We start from the raw sequence: 19,125 nt of genomic DNA, 5'->3' as shown, positions 1-19,125 counted from the left end.
GGAAGATTCAAATATGGAAATAAAATGTGTAAGCTAGATCCTTAACACGTTTTGTGTGTGTGCTGTATCTTCATAGTTGTTTGTTCTCTTCCAGGTTTAGTGTTTCAAATGATCTGAAATATGATGCAGAAAGAGATCTGAGAGATATTGGAGCAAAAAACATTTTAGTTCATTCATTAAACAAGGTGTGGAAATCTTTTACTATGTACAATTGAGGCAAAAACATTTAGATACGCTTGTGTGAGGTGCATGTTACATGAGTGCTGTGTATCTTAGACACTGACACCTACCGTTCATGGTTTTGTTGCCTACTTGCCTAAGTTGCTGTTGTAGCACACACTTGCTTGGAATCCCGCTCTGCCAGTGCAGTATCATTAAACGTTATCAAGATGTTGCCATGGCTTTAGAGTGTTGCTACAGGAGTGATGCGTATTCCAGTGTTTAGGATTGCGGGTGTTAGTCTCCAATTATTAATTACTTGAGCTCTTTTGAGTTTATTTGGGGTAGTAATTTGCTTCTGAACTCATCCATAGAAATTTGTAGTTTGCAACAAATTAGGGCACAAAACTTTAGCTGGTTATGCTGTTTTAGTTCTTTCGTTCTACAGCATTAGATATCTTGCTAGATCTGTTATTAAATCACTTTTTACATGTGTTTCAATGTCTTAATGGCCTTTGATGCATTTTTATACTTAACAAATCTACTATTAGTACTGCAACAATAAAGTTATAATCATCATGATCAATATCTATTTATTACGGTCAGTAGACCAGAAACACAATTGATAAATACAGAAATACAGTGCAGAATAAAATACAATGCAACAAAAACATTCAGTGCTCTGCACAGTAAAGTTCTAGTAACTAATGTATTCTTGGCAATCAGATGTTAAATAGAAAAGACAGTCTTATTGATCTTGGTGGAACTTCTGCATAACGTTTCTAGGATTGGGGTTTAACAAGTACTTGGCTAGAACTGCTTTTGTGCACATTTCTAATTGGGAATGGAGAGATCTGTCTTTTTCCAGTCCATGTCAGTTTTGCATGTCCTGACTCATAAAGCTGTTCTGTTCCATGTCTGCATCAATTGCAAATTTTTAACCACACGAAAGTACTAATTTTTGAATGTATCTTACCCTGAAATAAGGGTAACAGTTCTTGTTCTAAAATAAGGTATGGATGTTTGGGGCCAAGAATTGTAAAACAAAATTTGGAGAAGTGCAAAAACTGAAGGATAACTGCTCAAATCTGTGTATTGGTCTAGGAAGTCTAAATCTTGTCAGTTCATTTAAAAACGTGGAATGAACTAAATCCTTGAGTATCTCTACTTCTAATAAAGAGCAAAATTGTACTAAATGTGATTTTATCCCAGTCCTGCCTTTCAAACTGATTAAAGAAATCTGCTGCTCTTTGCGTGGTTGAATATTTGGGTTTCTCCCTTTACTGTAGCGCACTGAATGTTGGGAGTTCGCCCACCTTTCTGTTGTCTCCCCTTTAGGATATTCTTCAGGGTTGTACACTTACAGTCTTGAAACATTTCCATGTGTTTCTTAGAACTACTTCAGCAGAAGCATAAAAAATGGCACAGGCACAGCCTTGCCAAAATTAGGAACATTTCTCATTGGAAATGTAGCCTTAAAAATAGAGGAAATGTGAACAACCTATGTGAGCAAGTAAAAGTCCTCAAGACTGCTGTTCACGTTAGTGTTTCCAGTTGTATACCTTTGTGTGTATCCTGATGTAACTTTACATTATCTTGGTGGGACTGGAAAGTACAAGTTTGTCACTGAAGCTTAAGGATCTGATCGTTTTGTCTGTTGCAGGATGTCTTCCACACTAATACAATGTTTCTGTTTTAGTTCAAATATGGAAAAATTTCTTCAAAACATAACGGGAGTGTGAAGAAGGGTGTTATATTTGCCACCTACTCCTCTCTTATTGGGGAAAGTCAGTCTGGGGGTAAATATAAAACCAGGCTCAAGCAGCTTCTTCATTGGTGCGGAGATGGCTTTGATGGAGTTGTATCTTTTCAGTGTTCTAACTTGGTGTAATAATAGCCCTTTGTGCTGTGGAGTTTGTTGGGTGCCACCGCTTACTTTGTTAAGCATTTATGTTTTGCGAATTTTAAGTTCTTGGATTGTCAGACTCTTGGAGCAGATGGAGTCAAATGTAGAAGCTTAAACGTCAAAACCTTTATATTTAGATGCCTAGACATGAGTGTCTAGTAGTTGATTGCTGTAATGTTTGATTGGCTTTTTAAGTCTTAATTGATTGTCCAAATGGAGCACCTTTTTAGACTTCTTGCAAAAATTACTTTTAATAAATGCTTCTAAAAACTGCAGATGGCAACACCATTTTGAGGCATCCCTCCTCTCCCAAACAAGAGGAATGCCTCTTCTGAAATGCTTGGTGCAACATAAGCATATGTCCGTTATCTAAATGCAACCAATATGTACATTTGATTGACTAAAACTTGTGTGATTAATTTACTGAGGATGCAGTCCTATCCACATTTATCTGGGAATAAGCCCCACTGAATCTAGTGAGACTCGCTTGCAGGTAAATGTATTTAGGATTGTGCTGTATGATTTATTTAAACTGTCAGTTAAAACTGCCTTGGGAGTAAGATTATTCTTATAATGTCTATTCCTTAACGATATATTCAGATAGTATTTGATGAGTGTCACAAGGCTAAAAATCTTTGTCCTGTTGGCTCATCAAAACCAACTAAGACAGGCTTGGCTGTTCTGGAGCTGCAGAATAAACTTCCCAAGGCCAGAGTTGTCTATGCTAGTGCCACAGGTATGTATTGCTATCTGTTTTAAATGTGTGTGGTTGTTTTTTGTTACCTTTATTTACTACCTAAGTGTTTGCTTTCAGGTGCGTCTGAGCCACGCAACATGGCATATATGAACCGCCTTGGGATATGGGGTGAAGGAACTCCATTTAGGGAGTTCAGTGACTTTATTCAGGCTGTGGAAAGAAGGTAAGTACTTGGCTCTGTCTGTATGTCAGTTGCTGTGGTATAATATGCTGAAGGGCTGTAGCTAAGTGGTAGAGCAGATGCTTTATATTTCGAAGATCCCAGATGAAAATTCTTATCCTCAGTATAAAGGTTGCGGGATTGGGCTGACTCTGTAAGACAACTTCATCTTCATTGGCCAGTTGGCTCCTGAAGATTTCCGTGTTTTAGGGGACAACTTGGGGCTTAAACGTGAAGCTGTTTTATTTGCTTGGATACAAGGACGACGTTACATTTCTAGACAGAAGAGGGAGAAGTATTTTACATGACCCAGACAAACGGAATTAGCGTTATACCGTGTCATACCCTACGCCACCCCACAGGTGCCAGGTGCATGTTAAGGACCCAATCCTCCACCCTGGGTAATTGATCCTGTCCAAGCAATCCCCCTTGTCAAGGTTGTGCAAACCAACACCAAACCTGCCAGGTAGAAGGTAGGCTGCCACCACCCCTCAATCTGAAGAACCACTCTGAGTCAGGGGAAACCCAGAGCCCAGATGTAGTTCTACCTGGGATTTCTAGGGACAAGAGCCAGATAGGCACTCCTCATCCAGAAGCCCCAGGCAAAACCAAAACACAGTAGTTTGTGGTCAGTGGCCAAGGTACCAGGTTCAGAGCCAAACTTGTCCTCCAGCCATGAATACACATGGGTAAATAGAAGTAGCTTTCTTGAATAAAATATACGTGCACAATTAATAGCAGCAAAACAGTTCCTTAAAACCTACACCCAAACAGGGGTTTAGGTAACACACATAAGAGAGTTCAAACACAACCAAAAATAACAAAACTAACTAGCCTATCCTACTTACTTGAAGAGGTAGTTGTTGTAAATCTCACCTCTCCCCAGAGAGGCTTAAGTTGGGTAGTGAAGGCAGTGGAACCCCACTCAGGTAACCACCTGTCTAGATGGAACCCAGGGGAACAAAGGTTATAGGTTTCACCCCCTATACTTAAAGAAAGTAGCAACAGTTCACAGTAATTTAGCCAATCGGGGCTTTCTAATGAGGTAATGCTTCCCGAAGCTTTTTCAGTTTTCGTGCCTAGGAGGCCCCCTCCTTCCCCCCTGATCTCAACTCTTCTCAGGCCTGCTTGACCTTGAGTACCAGGCTCCCAGCAGATAACAGATAACCAGGTGCTGCTCTTCAAGCCTCTTAATTAGTTGCAGCTGAGAAATGAAACTTAAAGTTTTCTACTCACACAGAGGCCCATCTCCTCCCAAGATGAAATCCCCACAATTCTCTGCATCAGAGCCATGTTACAGTAACCATTCTGAACCATTCTACAATTTCATGACATGGAACCCCTTCAAAAAGATGATGTCAGAGCTCAAACAGCTCTTCTTCATCGCTGGCTCCCCAAAGAGGTAGGAAAATAACAGGTTAGCAACAAAATAAACAAGACATCTTTAAAAAGATTTTAATAAAAGGAAATATTTGAGTATATGCTCCAAGCATGATAGCTATTTCTCGACTTATGCCTTACAAAAAAGTATGTTTCAAAAAGATAAGAGAAAAACCTTTAAAAGGTATGCCTAAAAGAGAAAAATTCTTAACAAGAATAAAGGACCCCTAAAATGCCCACAGAAAACAGGAAAATCACAAAAAGACTTTAATAATGGAATAAAAAGTTAGGAATAAAAATGGGCAGTCCAAAAGCAAAACAAAGGTCATAAGCCATAAAATCCAAGTTCAAAATCCAAAACTCAGGTTAAAATCACAAAGCCATAAAAATCAAACACAAAGGTGAATGGTCGGACTGCAATTGGAAATGATGTCCACACAGGTAAGGCCGTAATTTCTCTAAGGCCCATATCAAAGCCAAACATTCCTTTTCGATAGTGGCAAGATTCTGTTCTCATGGAATCAATTTTTTACTAAGGTACGCAATGGGGTGCAAGCTTCCATTTGCGTCATGTTGAAGCAAAGCAGTTCCAAGACCATAATTTGAAGAATCAGTCTGTACAACAAAAGGGGCAGAAAAATTAGGAGCTTTCAGAATTGGGTGTTGCACAAGCAAAGCTTTCAAAGCGTCAAAAGTATGCTGACACTTATCAGTCCATTTCACTTGATTAGGCTGGTACTTTTTACACAGGTCGGTCAAAGGTGTGGCGATGCTACTGAAATGAGGTGCGAATTTTCTATAGTACCCTGCTAGCCCCAAAAAAGATAGGACTGCTTCTTAGTATGAGGTATAGGCCAATTCTGAATCACCGCAATAACATTACAATTATGATTCAGTTTCTGAGGAACACAAGGTCTGTTGCATACATCCGACTGAAAAAAGTATGGTCCCAAAGTCACATCAGGAACAGACTGCCGAGATTCTTGCAAGAACCTCTCCTCAGAAGTTCTTGTTGATAAAAGAGTGACACATCCAGTTGGCACACAGGCTAAATTCTCACTCCCAGCACAATCCAGGAGTTGAACCACAGACAAACCCTGTGTTGTGCGAGGATAAACAATCTTGCCCATAGTCTGTGCAGTAAAACCCTCGGCCAAGCTGCCATTCAGATCCTGAAAAGGTAGGCAACTAGGCATAATCTCAGTGTCCAGTACAGTCTCTCCCAGGGGATGCAGGCTTCCTCCTCCTCCCCTGTCTGAAACTAAAACTTTAAGGACCTCAGCCTGCTCAGTCACTGATGGTGCCTTCTCTGGAGACAAACTCTTCTCCACAACTGATGTTTCAGACAAAGCGAAGTCTGGCAGAGCTGCAGTCTCTAACACAGGCATCTCCCCAACCTGTCTATTAAGGAGGGGCTGGTCTCCCCCACTTCCCTTCGTGGCTGAAAGCAGTTTCTCCACACAGACCTCAACACTGCCTTGCTGTGTCCCAGTTACAACACTTACAGCATCAAACTTCCCCAAAGTCACAAACTGGGTTTCTCCTCCTAGCTCCTTTCTGGCAGGATCAACATCATCTTGGTTCTCCAACATTCCAAGAGTCGCCTCCAATAAGCTGGTCTCAGGACCACATGCTTGGGCTTCTTCCCCAGACAAGACAGTTCCAAGTTCACATGGTAAACTTTTGGAGACTTGGCCAGTCAGCAAATTAGAATTGCTTTTTAGTGTAAATAGTGAATAGTGTTATCTAAAATGCATGCTTGTGAATAGAGTCCCTTAGTGTGAAGACTCTTAACCAATTCAGTGCCAAACTTTCTGGAGGCACAAAAGCAGTTGTGGAGGATACTATCTTTAGAGGGTCTGGTAACTGTGACAGTTTTGCTTTCAGAACCATAAGTGTACATTACATTGTGTCATTTGAGGTTTGTTTTATTTATAAAAGTGTGTGTAAACAATGATAAAACAAAACACCGTTAAAAAGCAAAATTATTAAAGTGACAGGCTAGTTACAGTTAAATAGCTTCATAGGCCTGTAGGCATAACAAAATATTCAAGAGATGCCTGAGAGTCTAACGTGAGGGTGCCTGCCAAACCTCTGCTGGAAGAGTGCAAAAACATCAAGCCTAAAGGGAAAAGACAAAAAATGACAAAGCAATGTAAGGGAATGAATTTTAAAAAGCTTTTCAACTTGTTGGAGGACACACAACAGGCACCAATTAAAAGCTCCAAGAAAAGTAAGGCATCTCAACAGACTGATGAGAAATATACCACCCAAGGAGACTTAGATTCCTTTTTTAAGTCATCCCAACCTTCCATTGGGAAAATAAACACACGACAGTCGCAACGGTATTGCCCAAAGATAAAATTGAATCAATGCCCATAGCAGACAGAATACAAGATCCATGCTGGAAGAGTGCTCCACAGCAACACTAAATGCTCAGTTTCTAGTTGAGGCCAGCTGGGCCTCTTTAATGATCTCATCTACAATATACTTGAATCGGATGGCTCCAGAAGGCCATTTTGTCCCTCAATCACAGAGCAGGGCCATGTGCACACGAGGCAGAGCTTGGAAAAATTACTTTTTTTGAACTACAACTCCCATCAGCCCAATCCAGTGGCCATGCTGGCTGGGGGTGATGGGAGTTGTAGTTTTAAAAAAGTAACTTTTCCAAGCTCTGACACCAGGGCTCCCTTCCCAACCAGTCCCAGCCATAGGGTGCCACAGTCAAGCCAGATACTATGCAGAAAGGTATCTGGCTGAGTTGAGAGCTGTTGATGACACAAGCAAGGCAAGCTATGTACTGCAAACCTTCTTCCACTCGAAAGCCTTTGGCTAGTTAGGCACTGAAAGGATGCGAATGCCTTCTGGTTCCAAATTATGATCAGCTGGAAATGGAGCGTGAGTAATATTACTCACTTGCGTATTCATAGGAGATTTTTAAAACTAGGCTAAGTTCATGTCATATAGCATCCTGTCTCCCTTTTCACATCTATAGTGTGTGTTAAAAACTATGGTGCTTGCAACTTAATCTGGTGGTGATGTCACATTGTGATAGTGCTTGAAGAAATTTGTTCTGTTGAAATATCGTCAGACTTGAGTGCAATGTTGGCTTTCCCCAGTATGCCCAAGAGCTGTCTATTTTAAAATAATGTTCTTGGATTTGTTTCCAGGGGTGTGGGTGCCATGGAAATAGTTGCCATGGATATGAAGCTAAGAGGAATGTACATAGCAAGGCAGCTGAGCTTTTCAGGCGTGACCTTCAAAATCGATGAAGTTCAGCTGTCTCAGCACTATGTTAAAATGTATAATAAATCTGTTAAAATGGTAAGTATATTTAAATATTATATTTCATGTGTTAGGCTAGGAAATGATTTGAACTTTTCCTATCTAACTTTTATGCTGCAGTTGAACACACAGACCCTGATCCAGACAGATGTAGTCATGCATAAATCCCATTGAAATCAGTGTTGGGAGTTCACAGCATTAAGGTGGTTCTGCTTCTACCTGGAGGATTCTTTTCAGAGAGTGGCATTGTGGGACTGCAGTTCAGCCTTGAGTTATTTTTATATATGTGTATGTGTGTGTACATGTATACGGCATATGAAGCCATTGGGAATGGTCAGTAGGGAATTTGGAACAAGGTGTCTCCAATATATGGATGAAACCCGCTCTATCATCTGAGCCAGGTTAGGCTGTACAGGTCCTCGACTGGTGCCTGGACACAGTAGTGGTCTGGATGACGGGCAGTAAGTAGAAACTGAATCCTTACAAGACTAGGCCTGTTGATAGGTGGTTCCCAAGTCTGGGAATTAGGTAGGTTACTAGTTCTGAACAGGATTGCACTCCACCTAAAGGAACAGATGTGTCATCTTGGGGTGCTTAGAGATCCAGAATAGTTGTAGCAGGCACAGTTAATGTATTGCCAGGTACATCTGTTCCTGGATAGGAGATATACTGGCTGCAGTGATCCATGCATTCATAGCCTCAAGGTTGGATTACTGTAATGCTCTCCACATAGGGACTGCTTTGGAAGCTGCAGTTAGGGCAGAATGTGATGGGTAGGTTGCTGTATTGTGCAGCCTACCAAGAACATATAGTGCCAGTTCTGACAAGCGTGTGTGTTTATATATTTATTATTTGATTTATGTCCTGCCCTTCCTCCCAGTAGGAGCCCAGGGCGGCAAAGAAAAGCACTAAAAACAATTTAAAACCTCATAAAAACAGACTTTAAAATACATTAAAATAAAACATTTAAAAACTTTTTTTAAAAAAAGCTTTAAAAATCTTTTAAATAAGGGAAAGGTTTGAAAACAGGTATCCTGGTCCCAAGCTGTATAGGGTTTTGTAAACCAAAACTAGAACCTTGAACTTAGCCCTATAGCTAATAGGTAGCCAGTGCGATTCTTTCAGAAGCGGGGTGACATGTTGGCAATACCCTGCCACAGTGAGCAGTCTTGCTGCCCCATTTTGCACCAGCTGCAGCTTCCGGACCAACCTCAAGGGCAGCCCCACATAGAGCATATTACAGTAATCCAGCCTGGAAGTTACCAGTGCATGGACAACAGTGGTCAGGCTATCCCAGTCCAGAAACTGCCACAGCTGTCTTACCAGCCGAAGCTGGTAAAGGGCACTCCTAACCACTGAGGTCCCCTGGGCCTCTAGTGACAAATAGAATCCAGGAGCACCCCCAGACTACGGACCTGCTCTTTCAGAAGGATTACGACCCCATCCAAAGCAGGCAACTGACCAATTATCCAAACTGGGGAACCATCAACCCACAGCGCCTCTGTCTGGCTAGGATTCAGACTCAGTTTATTGGCCTTCATCCAGCCCACCACCAAGTCCAGGCAGCGGTCCAGGACTTGCACAGCCTCTCCTGATTCAGATGTTACAGAGAAATAGAGCTGGGTATCGTCAACATACTGCTAACACCTCATCCCAAATCTCCTGATGACCTCTCCCAAGGGCTTCATATAGCTGTTCAACAGCATGGGGAACAAGATGGCACCCTGCGGCACCTGCTGCTTCTGTGCTCCCAAGCCAGATGCAAGGTGATTATGTTGACTTAGAAAGCTATGTATAATTTGGGATTTGGGTACCTGAAGGAGCTCCTCTCCCATATAGACCTGCCCATGTCTGCTCTGTGGGGGAGGCCCTCCTATCTGGAGCATATCATGCGGCAAATTGAGGAAAGTCATCCGTGGTGGTGGTGCCCCACTTGTGAACTTCCTCCCTCTAAGACAATAGTTCCAGACCTTTATGAGTGCAGGACCCTCTTTGTAATCTCCAACCTTGTCGCTCCCCCCATATGCTAATGGTTTTAATTTTACTCTCTGTTAATTTAAACAATGCATAATGAAGCATTTAAATAATGTCACTTTTTATTCATCACAAAAACATTATTATGATATTTATTACCTGTCCTTCACCAGAAGGTCCCAGCGCAGTATAAACAACATATAACAAACTGTGAAGGAGATAAAAGTAAAGCAGTCAGAGTGGTGAACAGAGCCTGGTTGATGCCAGGGCGTTTGGACCCTGGTTGTAAGTATTCTGCCAGCATACAGCAATGTCTCTTCTTCAGCACTCGGCTCAGAAAGCGCCATATGGCAGTAATAGTATGTCTAACAGACAGAACGTCAACAGGCAAAGCTTGCCCCTTAATTGTATTTCTGTACTAGAAATGGCTTAATTTAATTTCTGTTTAATTTCTGTCTGCTACACAGTTATTAAAGGCACAAGAGCCCAGTTCTCTCCCAATGCGAACCCTAAACCATGCAAAGAACTCAAGTTAAGGATAAAAACAACAAAGTTGGGCAACTTAACATATTTTAAAATATTTTAAATATATATATTTTAAATGAACATTTACAACTGTATAAAAACACACTCAGGCCTTGATAAACAGCAACAGAAATACCCTGAGCATGAGCAATTTCACATTTTTGAAACTTAACTCTACCCATTCTTTTTTGGCTGCTTTGGCTCAGTCACTAACTCTCAGCCTAATTTACCTCATATGGCTGTTGCTCCATTGAATTCTACAGGACTTACTTCTGAGTAGACCTGGTTAAGATTGCACCCTAAGTTCTTGCATTATAGACATAGTTTTACTTCCTTTAACCAGAATTATGTATATTTGTACTACAAAGACCCATGCTCTCCCCCCTCCCCCACTCCCAGAAAGGTAGTACAGTTTCAAAGCTTCAACAGAATCTTAGTCTGGTCTGAGGACTGCAGGTTGATTTACCTGGGAGTGAGCCCCATTAAATATGAAGACTGACTTCTGAGTAGACATGTATACATTGTACTATAAGTTAACTATACAGTGAACTTTTGATGAATGACAAGGTGTGTATTCCTGGGGCGATGCTCTGGGACTCTGCCCCATTAGTTTTTTGGCAGATGGCCCCCTCCCTAGGTTCCTCTGTCTCTACAGCCAGAGGCAATCAGCTCAATCGATCCTCCCTCACTGCCAGTGATAAAAGGTGGGGAGAGGCACTGGCATTTAAATAAGCCCAGACTTGTAGCTCAGATTCTTCCCTGCAGGGGTGGTGGACAGATTAAGATGGTACACCCCCAGAGACTAATGGAATCCACTGGATTCCTGAATGCCCTGGGGGAGTTCCCAGTAGATAGAGCAGGTGACCCTGTTGAAGTACTTGTCACGCTGGGGAAGAGCGAGGCGCATCGGGCTCTTGACACTGGTTGCCCCCAAGCGCCCTCTCTGGCATTGTGGAGCCTGGTTTGCACCTTGGTACACCAGTGAGCTAAAGGCAATGAAACAGGCTGGATGACGGCTAGAGCGCAAGAGGCGAAAGACGTGCTGTGAGGCTGATCAGGCATGAGTAAAACATCATAACCGTGCCTACTGTGTGGTAGTGAGGGTGGCGAAGAAGGCCCACTTCTCTGCCTCTATTGCATCCTCAAGTAGCCGTCCAGTGGAGCTTTTCCGTATTGTCATGAGTCTGTTGACATCAGCTCCAGGAAACGGAGTTTTAGACCCTTCAGAGGCCCACTGTGAATTATTTGCAAGGCACTTCGAGGGTAAAGTTGCTCGCCTCCGTAGCAGTCTTGATGCCCCATCCACATCTACTGTAGTCCCCAGTAAGGTGTCCAGTGCAATGTCTGCTGCAACATCTTGGGAACAGTTTCAGTTGATGCGGCCTGATGACGTAAACAAGATGCTTGCAATGAAGCGGCCAGCAACATGTGCTCTCGACCCTTGCCCTTCTTGGCTTATTAAAGCTTGCCGAGGGGGTTTGACCAAGTGGATCCAGGGTGTGGTCAACGTATCATTGTGGGAGGTAGTCCAGCTGCCCTGGAAGGCGGTGATCCGACCGATCCTGAAAAAGCCCACCCTGGACCCATTGGTCTGTGACAATTACTGACCCCCTGCTTGTAACAGAAATACATTTCCTTGTTAAACTGGTTTTCCTGCTCTTATTACTGAAGACTTAGAAAGAACTTTGGGAAACAGATGGCAATCGTTTACTACAAAATCACCACACATTTTTACACGTGTTTAATTGTTTTTAAATGTGTTTAGAAATGTTTAATTCTGTTTGTTATAAAAATGTTTTAAACTAAAATACAATTAGAAATAAAACTATTGCTGATGTGTTAGCTTTCATGGGCTCCTTTGGGAGGAAGGGCAGGTTATCAGTTTAATAAATAAACTACACTGGAGCTCTCTGTGATCAGTTGAACATATTTGTACAGCCTGTAAGAGGTAGCTGTAGGACTGACTTGGCTTGTTCTTACTGCTAAATCTTCAGGTGCATGTATTGCTCACCATAATATAATTGCAGTCTTCAGAGAGATTTAAAGTACACGCTTATCAGAATTATTCTGTAGTGGGTTAATTTACAGGGACCCCTGGGACTCCTCTGTGAGGTCAGTTGGTGATGGGGGCGAGGTTCCCTGACAGACAGGGTGATGCACATCATTGCTAATCTTCAATCGTGTTTTAGTGTAGAGAGAAGGAAAGCAAAAGCAAAAGGAGATAGAAACATAGTCAGAACCCTAAATGCAACAATACAGCGACTAGTACATAAGGACAAAGAACTATTACAATAGTTACTGTATAGAAATAGAAGAGGACAACAAAAAGGGTAGAACAAGAGCCCTGTTCCAAAAGATTAAAGAAATGAAAGGGAAATTTAAACCTAGAGTAGGGATGTTGAATAATCAACAGGGGAACACACTGACCGACCGAGATGAAATAAAAGGAAGATGGAAGCAATACACTGAAGAACTCTACAAAAGAGATGCAAGGATGACAGATTCATTCACGGAGGAACCATATGATGAAGAACCAGACATTTTAGAATGCGAGGTGAAAGCTGCTCTTAAAATACTTGGAAGAAACAAATCACCAGGAATAGATGGCATACCAATAGAGTTGTTACAAGCTACTGAGACTGAATCTGTCCAAATTTTTAAAAAAATTGTCAAGAAATATGGAAAACTAAACAATGGCCCACAGACTGGAAGTGGTCCATATACATCACAATTCCAAAGAAAGGGGATCCCAGAGAATGCGGTAATAGAACTAGTGCCTTAATATCCCATGCAAGTAAAGTAATGCTCAAGATTCTACAACAAAGGTTGTTACCATATACAGAGTGAGAAATGCTAGACATCCAAGCTGGATTTAGGAGGGGAAGAGGCACCAGAGATTATATCGCAAACATATGTTGGATAATGGAACGGAGCAAGGAATTTCAGAAGAATATCACCCTGTGCTTCATAGATTACAGCAAAGCCTTTGACTGTGTAGATCATGAAAAACTATGGAATGCTTTAAAGGAAATTGGGGTGCCACAGCATCTGATTGTCCTGATGCGCAACCTGTACTCTGCACAAGAGGCTACTGTGAGGACAGAATATGGAGAAACCGATTGGTTCCCCATCGGAAAGGGTGTGAGACGTGTGTATTTTATCACCCTATTTGTTTAATCTACACGCAGAACATATCATACGGAAAGCAGGATTGGACCAAGATGAAGGAGATGTGAAAATTGGAGGGAGAAACATCAATAATTTAAGATATGCAGATGATACCATACTACTAGCAGAAACCAGTAATGATTTGAAACGATTGCTGTTGAAAGTTAAAGAGGAAAGCACAAAAGCAGGACTACAGCTGAATGTCAAAAAGACTAAAGTAATGGCAATAGAAGATTTATGTAACTTTATAGTTGACAATGAGGACATTGAACTTGTCAAGCACTATCGATACCTTGGCACAGTCATTAACCTAAATGGAGACAATAGTCAAGAAATCAGAATAAGGCTAGGACTGGGTAGGGCAGCTGTGAGAGAACTAGAAAAGGTCCTCAAATGCAAAGATGTATCACTGAACACCAAAGTCAGGATCATTCAGACCATGGTATTTCTGATCACTATGTATGGATGTGAAAGTTGGACAGTGAAAAAAGCAGATAAGAGAAAAATCAACTCCTTTGAAATGTGGTGTTGGAGAAGAGCTTTGCAGATACAATGGACTGCGAAAAAGACCAGTAATTGAGTGATAGAACACATTAAACCAGAACTATCACTAGAAGCTAAAATGATGAAACTGAGGTTATCATACTTTGGACACATAATGAGAAGACCTGATTCATTAGAAAAGATAATAATGCTGGGGAAAACAGAAGGGAGTAGAAAAAGAGGAAGGCCAAAGAAGAGATGGCTTGATTCCATAAGGGAAGCTACAGACCTGAACTTGCAGGATCTGAACAGGGTGGTTCACGACAGATGCTCTTGGAGGTTGCTGATTCATAGGGTTGCCATAAGTCGTAGTCAACTTGAAGGCACATGACAACAACATCTTCTGGGGTAGGGATGCAGAATCTGTGACTCTCCAGAAGTTTTTTGATTCCCAACTCCTATCAGTCCCAGTCAGCATGACCAATAATCAGAGATGATGGGAATTGTAATCAAACATCTGGTGGACACCAAAATCCCTGCCCCGTTGTAGGGTGTGTTCAATTTACATAAAGCAACAGTGAGGTCCATGTCAAAGTGTGAATGATTCTCTGAAGGTAGCAGGTTAGTAAATAACTCTGATGAATGAAAACATTCTTGGACAACTCATCTGAGACCTTTAAAAAAAAAAAAGTCTTGCTGTGGTGGTCATGTTACATGCAAAAGGTCATAATTTTTAAGGATGAGAAACTTACCTGCTGTTCCTTTTTCAGTGGGTGAGCGCCAGGGAGAAGTTCCAACTAGCAGCCGACCTCATTGATGCCGAGCAGCGGATGAAGAAGTCAATGTGGGGCCAGTTCTGGTCTGCCCACCAGAGGTTTTTCAAATACCTCTGCATAGGTTCCAAAGTGAAAAGGGTGGTGCAGCTGGCCAGGGAAGAGATAAAGAACGGCAAAGTAAGTTCCAGACGGGCCTTGACTCTTGATATTTTTCCAAACCATGGTTTCATTCTCTCAGAAAGAGGTGGGAGTGGCCTGAAGTGTAAAGGGGGAGGGGGAGATACACTTCATGCATTTGGAAGAGCTTAAAGTCTCAGTACTGTGTGTCTTTTCTCCCTCTAGTGTGTAGTCATTGGGTTGCAGTCCACAGGAGAGGCAAGAACCTTAGAAGCTTTGGAGGAAGGTGGTGGTGAACTGAACGACTTCGTTTCCACAGCAAAGTAAGGCTCATATCTGTCGTATAATATGTCCTGGGGGGAGATAACCTTGTTTCTAACCGTCTTGGAAAATGCAAAGAACTATATAATAAAAATCAAGGTAGGTTCTTCCTGTAGGCTTACTGATCTTCAGCATGAGCAAAAGGAAGGGCTCACTAGGGTGGAGGTAGGCCAGTGAGCTGTGCGTAGAGACACAGTCTTCCAACATTTTTTTTAAGCGTTGGAGATGTTCATCTAAGTGCACTTCAAGTTAACCCTTAGCCTTCAGTCTTATATTTAACACACTTGAAATTAATATCAAATAATTCAAACCAGGATGAGTTCATTCGACTTTTCGGTACATTTCAGCCAAAATCATGAGTGTCTATAGGAGAACATGAGACAACAGTTCCATGTGCACTTGTGTTCAGGTCTGTGCTCATTTGGTATGATGTCTTGTCGTTAAGATCTACTGTTTATAAAGTTCTCTGCCCAGCTCCCTCTGCTCACAGTTGCTTGCAGAATGCTTTGTTATTAATTGTGTTTTAAAAACTCATCAACAAATATCCTTTGGGCAGGTGTTTGCAAACAAAATAGAATGCTAAAAATACAGAACACTGTAATTTAAAAAGACACAATTGAAACACAAAATAAAGCATACAGTTTAGCACAGAAAAAATAAAACATTTGCCATTTAGATTAAAAATCATACTAAACCAGCAAGAGCTTAAGGTTTGTTTAAAACACAAGTTTGTTTAACTTCACCTGGTGTCAAAGACCATAGGTGACAGGTGAGCCTCTCTGGGGAAATGTTCAAAACCAGGATATTGCCTCTGAGAATCCTCAGACACCCACTTCACTACATTTGGTGGAGGCAAATAAATTGGGGCCTCCAAAGAGGTTCTTAAGGTTTGAATAGGTATATATAGGAGAAGGTGAACTTTCAGGTAACTTAGTCCCAAGCCGTCAAGGACTTTATAGGTTAAAACCAGCTCTTTACACTGGGCTTTGAAATGGCCTTACAGCTGGAAAAGCATTGCATAATATCCAGCTCTCAGTTAATAATCTTGTGGCTCTGTTTTGAACCAACTGAAATTTCCACATAATTTTTAGAGGCAGCTACACATACAACATACTGGAATAGACTAACTGGGAAGTTACCAAAGCATGGGGTAACTGTATTGAAGCTGGTAAAAGAATTTGGAAATCTGCGAGAGGATATAAAATGGTTAGAACAGTAGGGAAGAATGTTGTAAAATACCTCTTATTTTCTCAGAAAGAGTTGATGCCAGTGTTGTGTCTAGAGCTCTAAACTCGTTAGGGCTGCTGCTACAAGCTTCTTTAATTCCATTATAACTGCTGTACATAATAAGCATACATATTCCCTTGAATGTATCCAGTGAAGTCATTGCGCAGTGGAACTTCATCTCCCCGAATGCCCCGCATCCACCCCAGATCTGCTCTGGAGTCCTGGGGGAGTCCTCAGAGATTTGGGGTGGGGGGAGGGAGGATGAAAGGGAGGGTAAGCTCTGTTGCACAAACAGAAGCCATTCCATGTGCAGTGGCTTGGTTGGTTTGTAAGTTTTTAAGATCGTTATTTTTAAAATTCTCATCTCTGACTGGAAAATGCTTTCTTGATTGTGTAGCTTCTGCTGCATCACTATTCATACCTAATGCTTATCTGGAGCTGTAGAAATTGCAGCTCCACATAAGAGGAACATAAGAAATGGTTTCTAAGTGGATTGGGCTTTGTTTCAAGCAGCACACTGCACAGGACTTTATTGGAGTCTGGTATGTTTCCAGTGCATGTGCCAAGTTATGGCCCATTGTATTTTTGCTCGGTGATACAGTACTATGGGTGGTCCCATTTTGAAAGGTATTGACCTGAGACTGGTCAATCCCCACTTGATTAAAAGTTCTAAAAATTCTGGAAGCACACTCTTGACCTGACAATGCAGGCTGAATCAAGATTTAATGGCACCTATATCAAATAGTGCCTGAAACAGTTCAGACCTGCTTCAAGAAGATACTACATGAATAGCAGAATTTAAGAATGCTGCAAGGCATGTAGGTCGCTCATTAAACTAAGCAAAATTCTTTTTTCTAATTCTGCAGAGGAGTATTTCAGTCTCTCATTGAGAAGCATTTCCCAGCTCCTGACAGGAAGAAGCTTTTTAGTTTGCTAGGAATCGATTTGTCTGCTCACAGTAATAACAACTCTCCTAGGGACAGTCCTTGCAAGGAGGACAAAGTGAAGAAACGCAAAGGTAAGTCTTGAGCTACTTCTGAAGTTAATAATAAATAATAAACTTTAATTTGTTAGTCGCCTATCTGTCCAATTTTGGACACTCTAGGCGACTTACAGCAGCAGCAAGTACAATATACAATACAATAAATACATTACACAATACAATAAATACATTACACAATACAGTACAATAAATACATTACACAATACAATACAATAAATACATTACACAATACAATACAATAAATACATTACACAATACAATAAATACATTACACAATACAATAAATACCCATATTCATCAATTAAAACTAACATCAAGACATCAGTTAAAACATTACAACTAATCTAGCTCGAGTTCCTGTAGGCGTGCCTGAAGAACCAGGTCTATAACGCTCGTCGAAAACTCATCAGGGAGGAGGCATGTCGAAGATCGTAGGGGAGGGAATTCCAGAGGGTGGGAGCCACTACTGAGAACGCCCTCTCTCTGGTCCGCACCAGTCGAGCTGTTTTGGCCGGTGGGACCGAGAGGAGATCCTGCGTAGCTGATCTTGTAAGGCGGCTCAATTGGTGATACTGGAGGCGGTCCTTTAGATAAACCGGGCCGAAACCGTATAGGGTTTTAAAGGTCAATACCAACACCTTGAATTGGGCCCGGTAAACCACTGGTAGCCAGTGAAGGTCTCTCAACACCGGAGTGATGTGTTCCCTGCGACAGCTATGCGTAATCAAGCGTGCCGCCGCATTCTGCACCAGTTGGAGTTTCCGGACTGTCTTCAAGGGTAACCCCACGTAGAGCGCATTACAATAGTCTAAGCGAGAGGAGACCAGGGCATGTATCACTCGCGGGAGAAGCTGTACAGGAAGGTAGGGTTGCAGCCTCTGTATCAGATGTAATTGATACCAAGCTGCCCGGCTCACTGCCGAAACTTCAGCTTCCATGGACAGCTGGGAGTCAAGAATGACCCCGAGGCTGCGGACCTGATCCTTCAGGGGTAATCTTACCCCATTAAACACCAAGTCGATGTCTCCCAACCTTCTCTTATCACCCACGAGTAACACCTCGGTCTTATCAGGATTTAGCTTCAGCATGTTCTCGCCCATCCATCCACTAACGGACTCCAGGCACTTGGACATGGTCTCCACAGCCACCTCTGGTGAGGACTTAAATGAGAGATAGAGCTGAGTGTCATCCGCATATTGGTGACACTGCAGCCCAAAACTCCTGATGATGGCTCCCAACGGCTTCACATAGATGTTAAATAGCATGGGGGAGAGGATAGAACCCTGTGGCACTCCACAAGTGAGAGGCCAAGGGTCTGAAACCTCATCCCCCAATGCTACCCGTTGGTACCTGCCTGAGAGATAGGAACGGAACCACCGTAAAACGGTGCCCCCCATCCCCAATCCCTCTAGGCGGCTTAACAAGATACCGTGGTCGACGGTATCAAAAGCCGCTGAGAGATCCAGGAGGATGAGGAGGTTATATTCTCCCCTATCCAACGCCCTCCTCATATCATCTACCAGGGCGACCAAGGCTGTTTCAGTTCCATGTCCAGTCCTGAAGCCCGATTGGAATGGATCTAAATAATCCGCTTCATCCAAGTGCGTCTGTAGTTGTTTAGCCACCACTCGCTCTATCACCTTGCCTAAGAATGGTAAATTAGAAACTGGGCGAAAGTTTTTCAACTCTTAGGGATCCAAGGAGGGCTTTTTCAAGATGGGCCGTATCACTGCCTCCTTGAGGGCTGATGGCATTGCACCCTCTTCCAAGGATGCTATAATTATAATTATAAGTTATAATGCTATTCTAAATGCTAATATGGTTAAGAAGAAATGCTTAAGAAAAAGTAGTAAAACTGGCACGGTTATATAGAGCAGGGAGTCC

General features: G+C 42.1%; 1 protein-coding gene across 2 annotated transcripts in view; it reads left to right on the top strand.

The window, feature by feature from the left end:
- The window catches only part of SBNO1 (strawberry notch homolog 1), a 49,710-nt gene that overhangs the window by 13,669 nt on the left and 16,916 nt on the right, over positions 1-19,125 (top strand). For both annotated transcript variants that reach the window (XM_061602461.1, XM_061602462.1), the window contains 8 exons: positions 95-185; positions 1,859-2,020; positions 2,666-2,801; positions 2,880-2,985; positions 7,533-7,686; positions 14,568-14,750; positions 14,916-15,013; positions 17,105-17,256. In XM_061602461.1, the coding sequence (XP_061458445.1) occupies positions 95-185; positions 1,859-2,020; positions 2,666-2,801; positions 2,880-2,985; positions 7,533-7,686; positions 14,568-14,750; positions 14,916-15,013; positions 17,105-17,256 (1,082 nt within the window). The remainder of the gene's footprint in view (positions 1-94; positions 186-1,858; positions 2,021-2,665; positions 2,802-2,879; positions 2,986-7,532; positions 7,687-14,567; positions 14,751-14,915; positions 15,014-17,104; positions 17,257-19,125) is intronic.

The sequence above is a fragment of the Rhineura floridana genome, chromosome 19 (assembly GCF_030035675.1).
Source record: "Rhineura floridana isolate rRhiFlo1 chromosome 19, rRhiFlo1.hap2, whole genome shotgun sequence".
Lineage (NCBI taxonomy): Eukaryota > Metazoa > Chordata > Lepidosauria > Squamata > Rhineuridae > Rhineura > Rhineura floridana.
The sequence above is the reverse complement of the archived record's forward strand: the minus strand, read 5'-3'. Positions and strand labels throughout refer to the sequence as shown.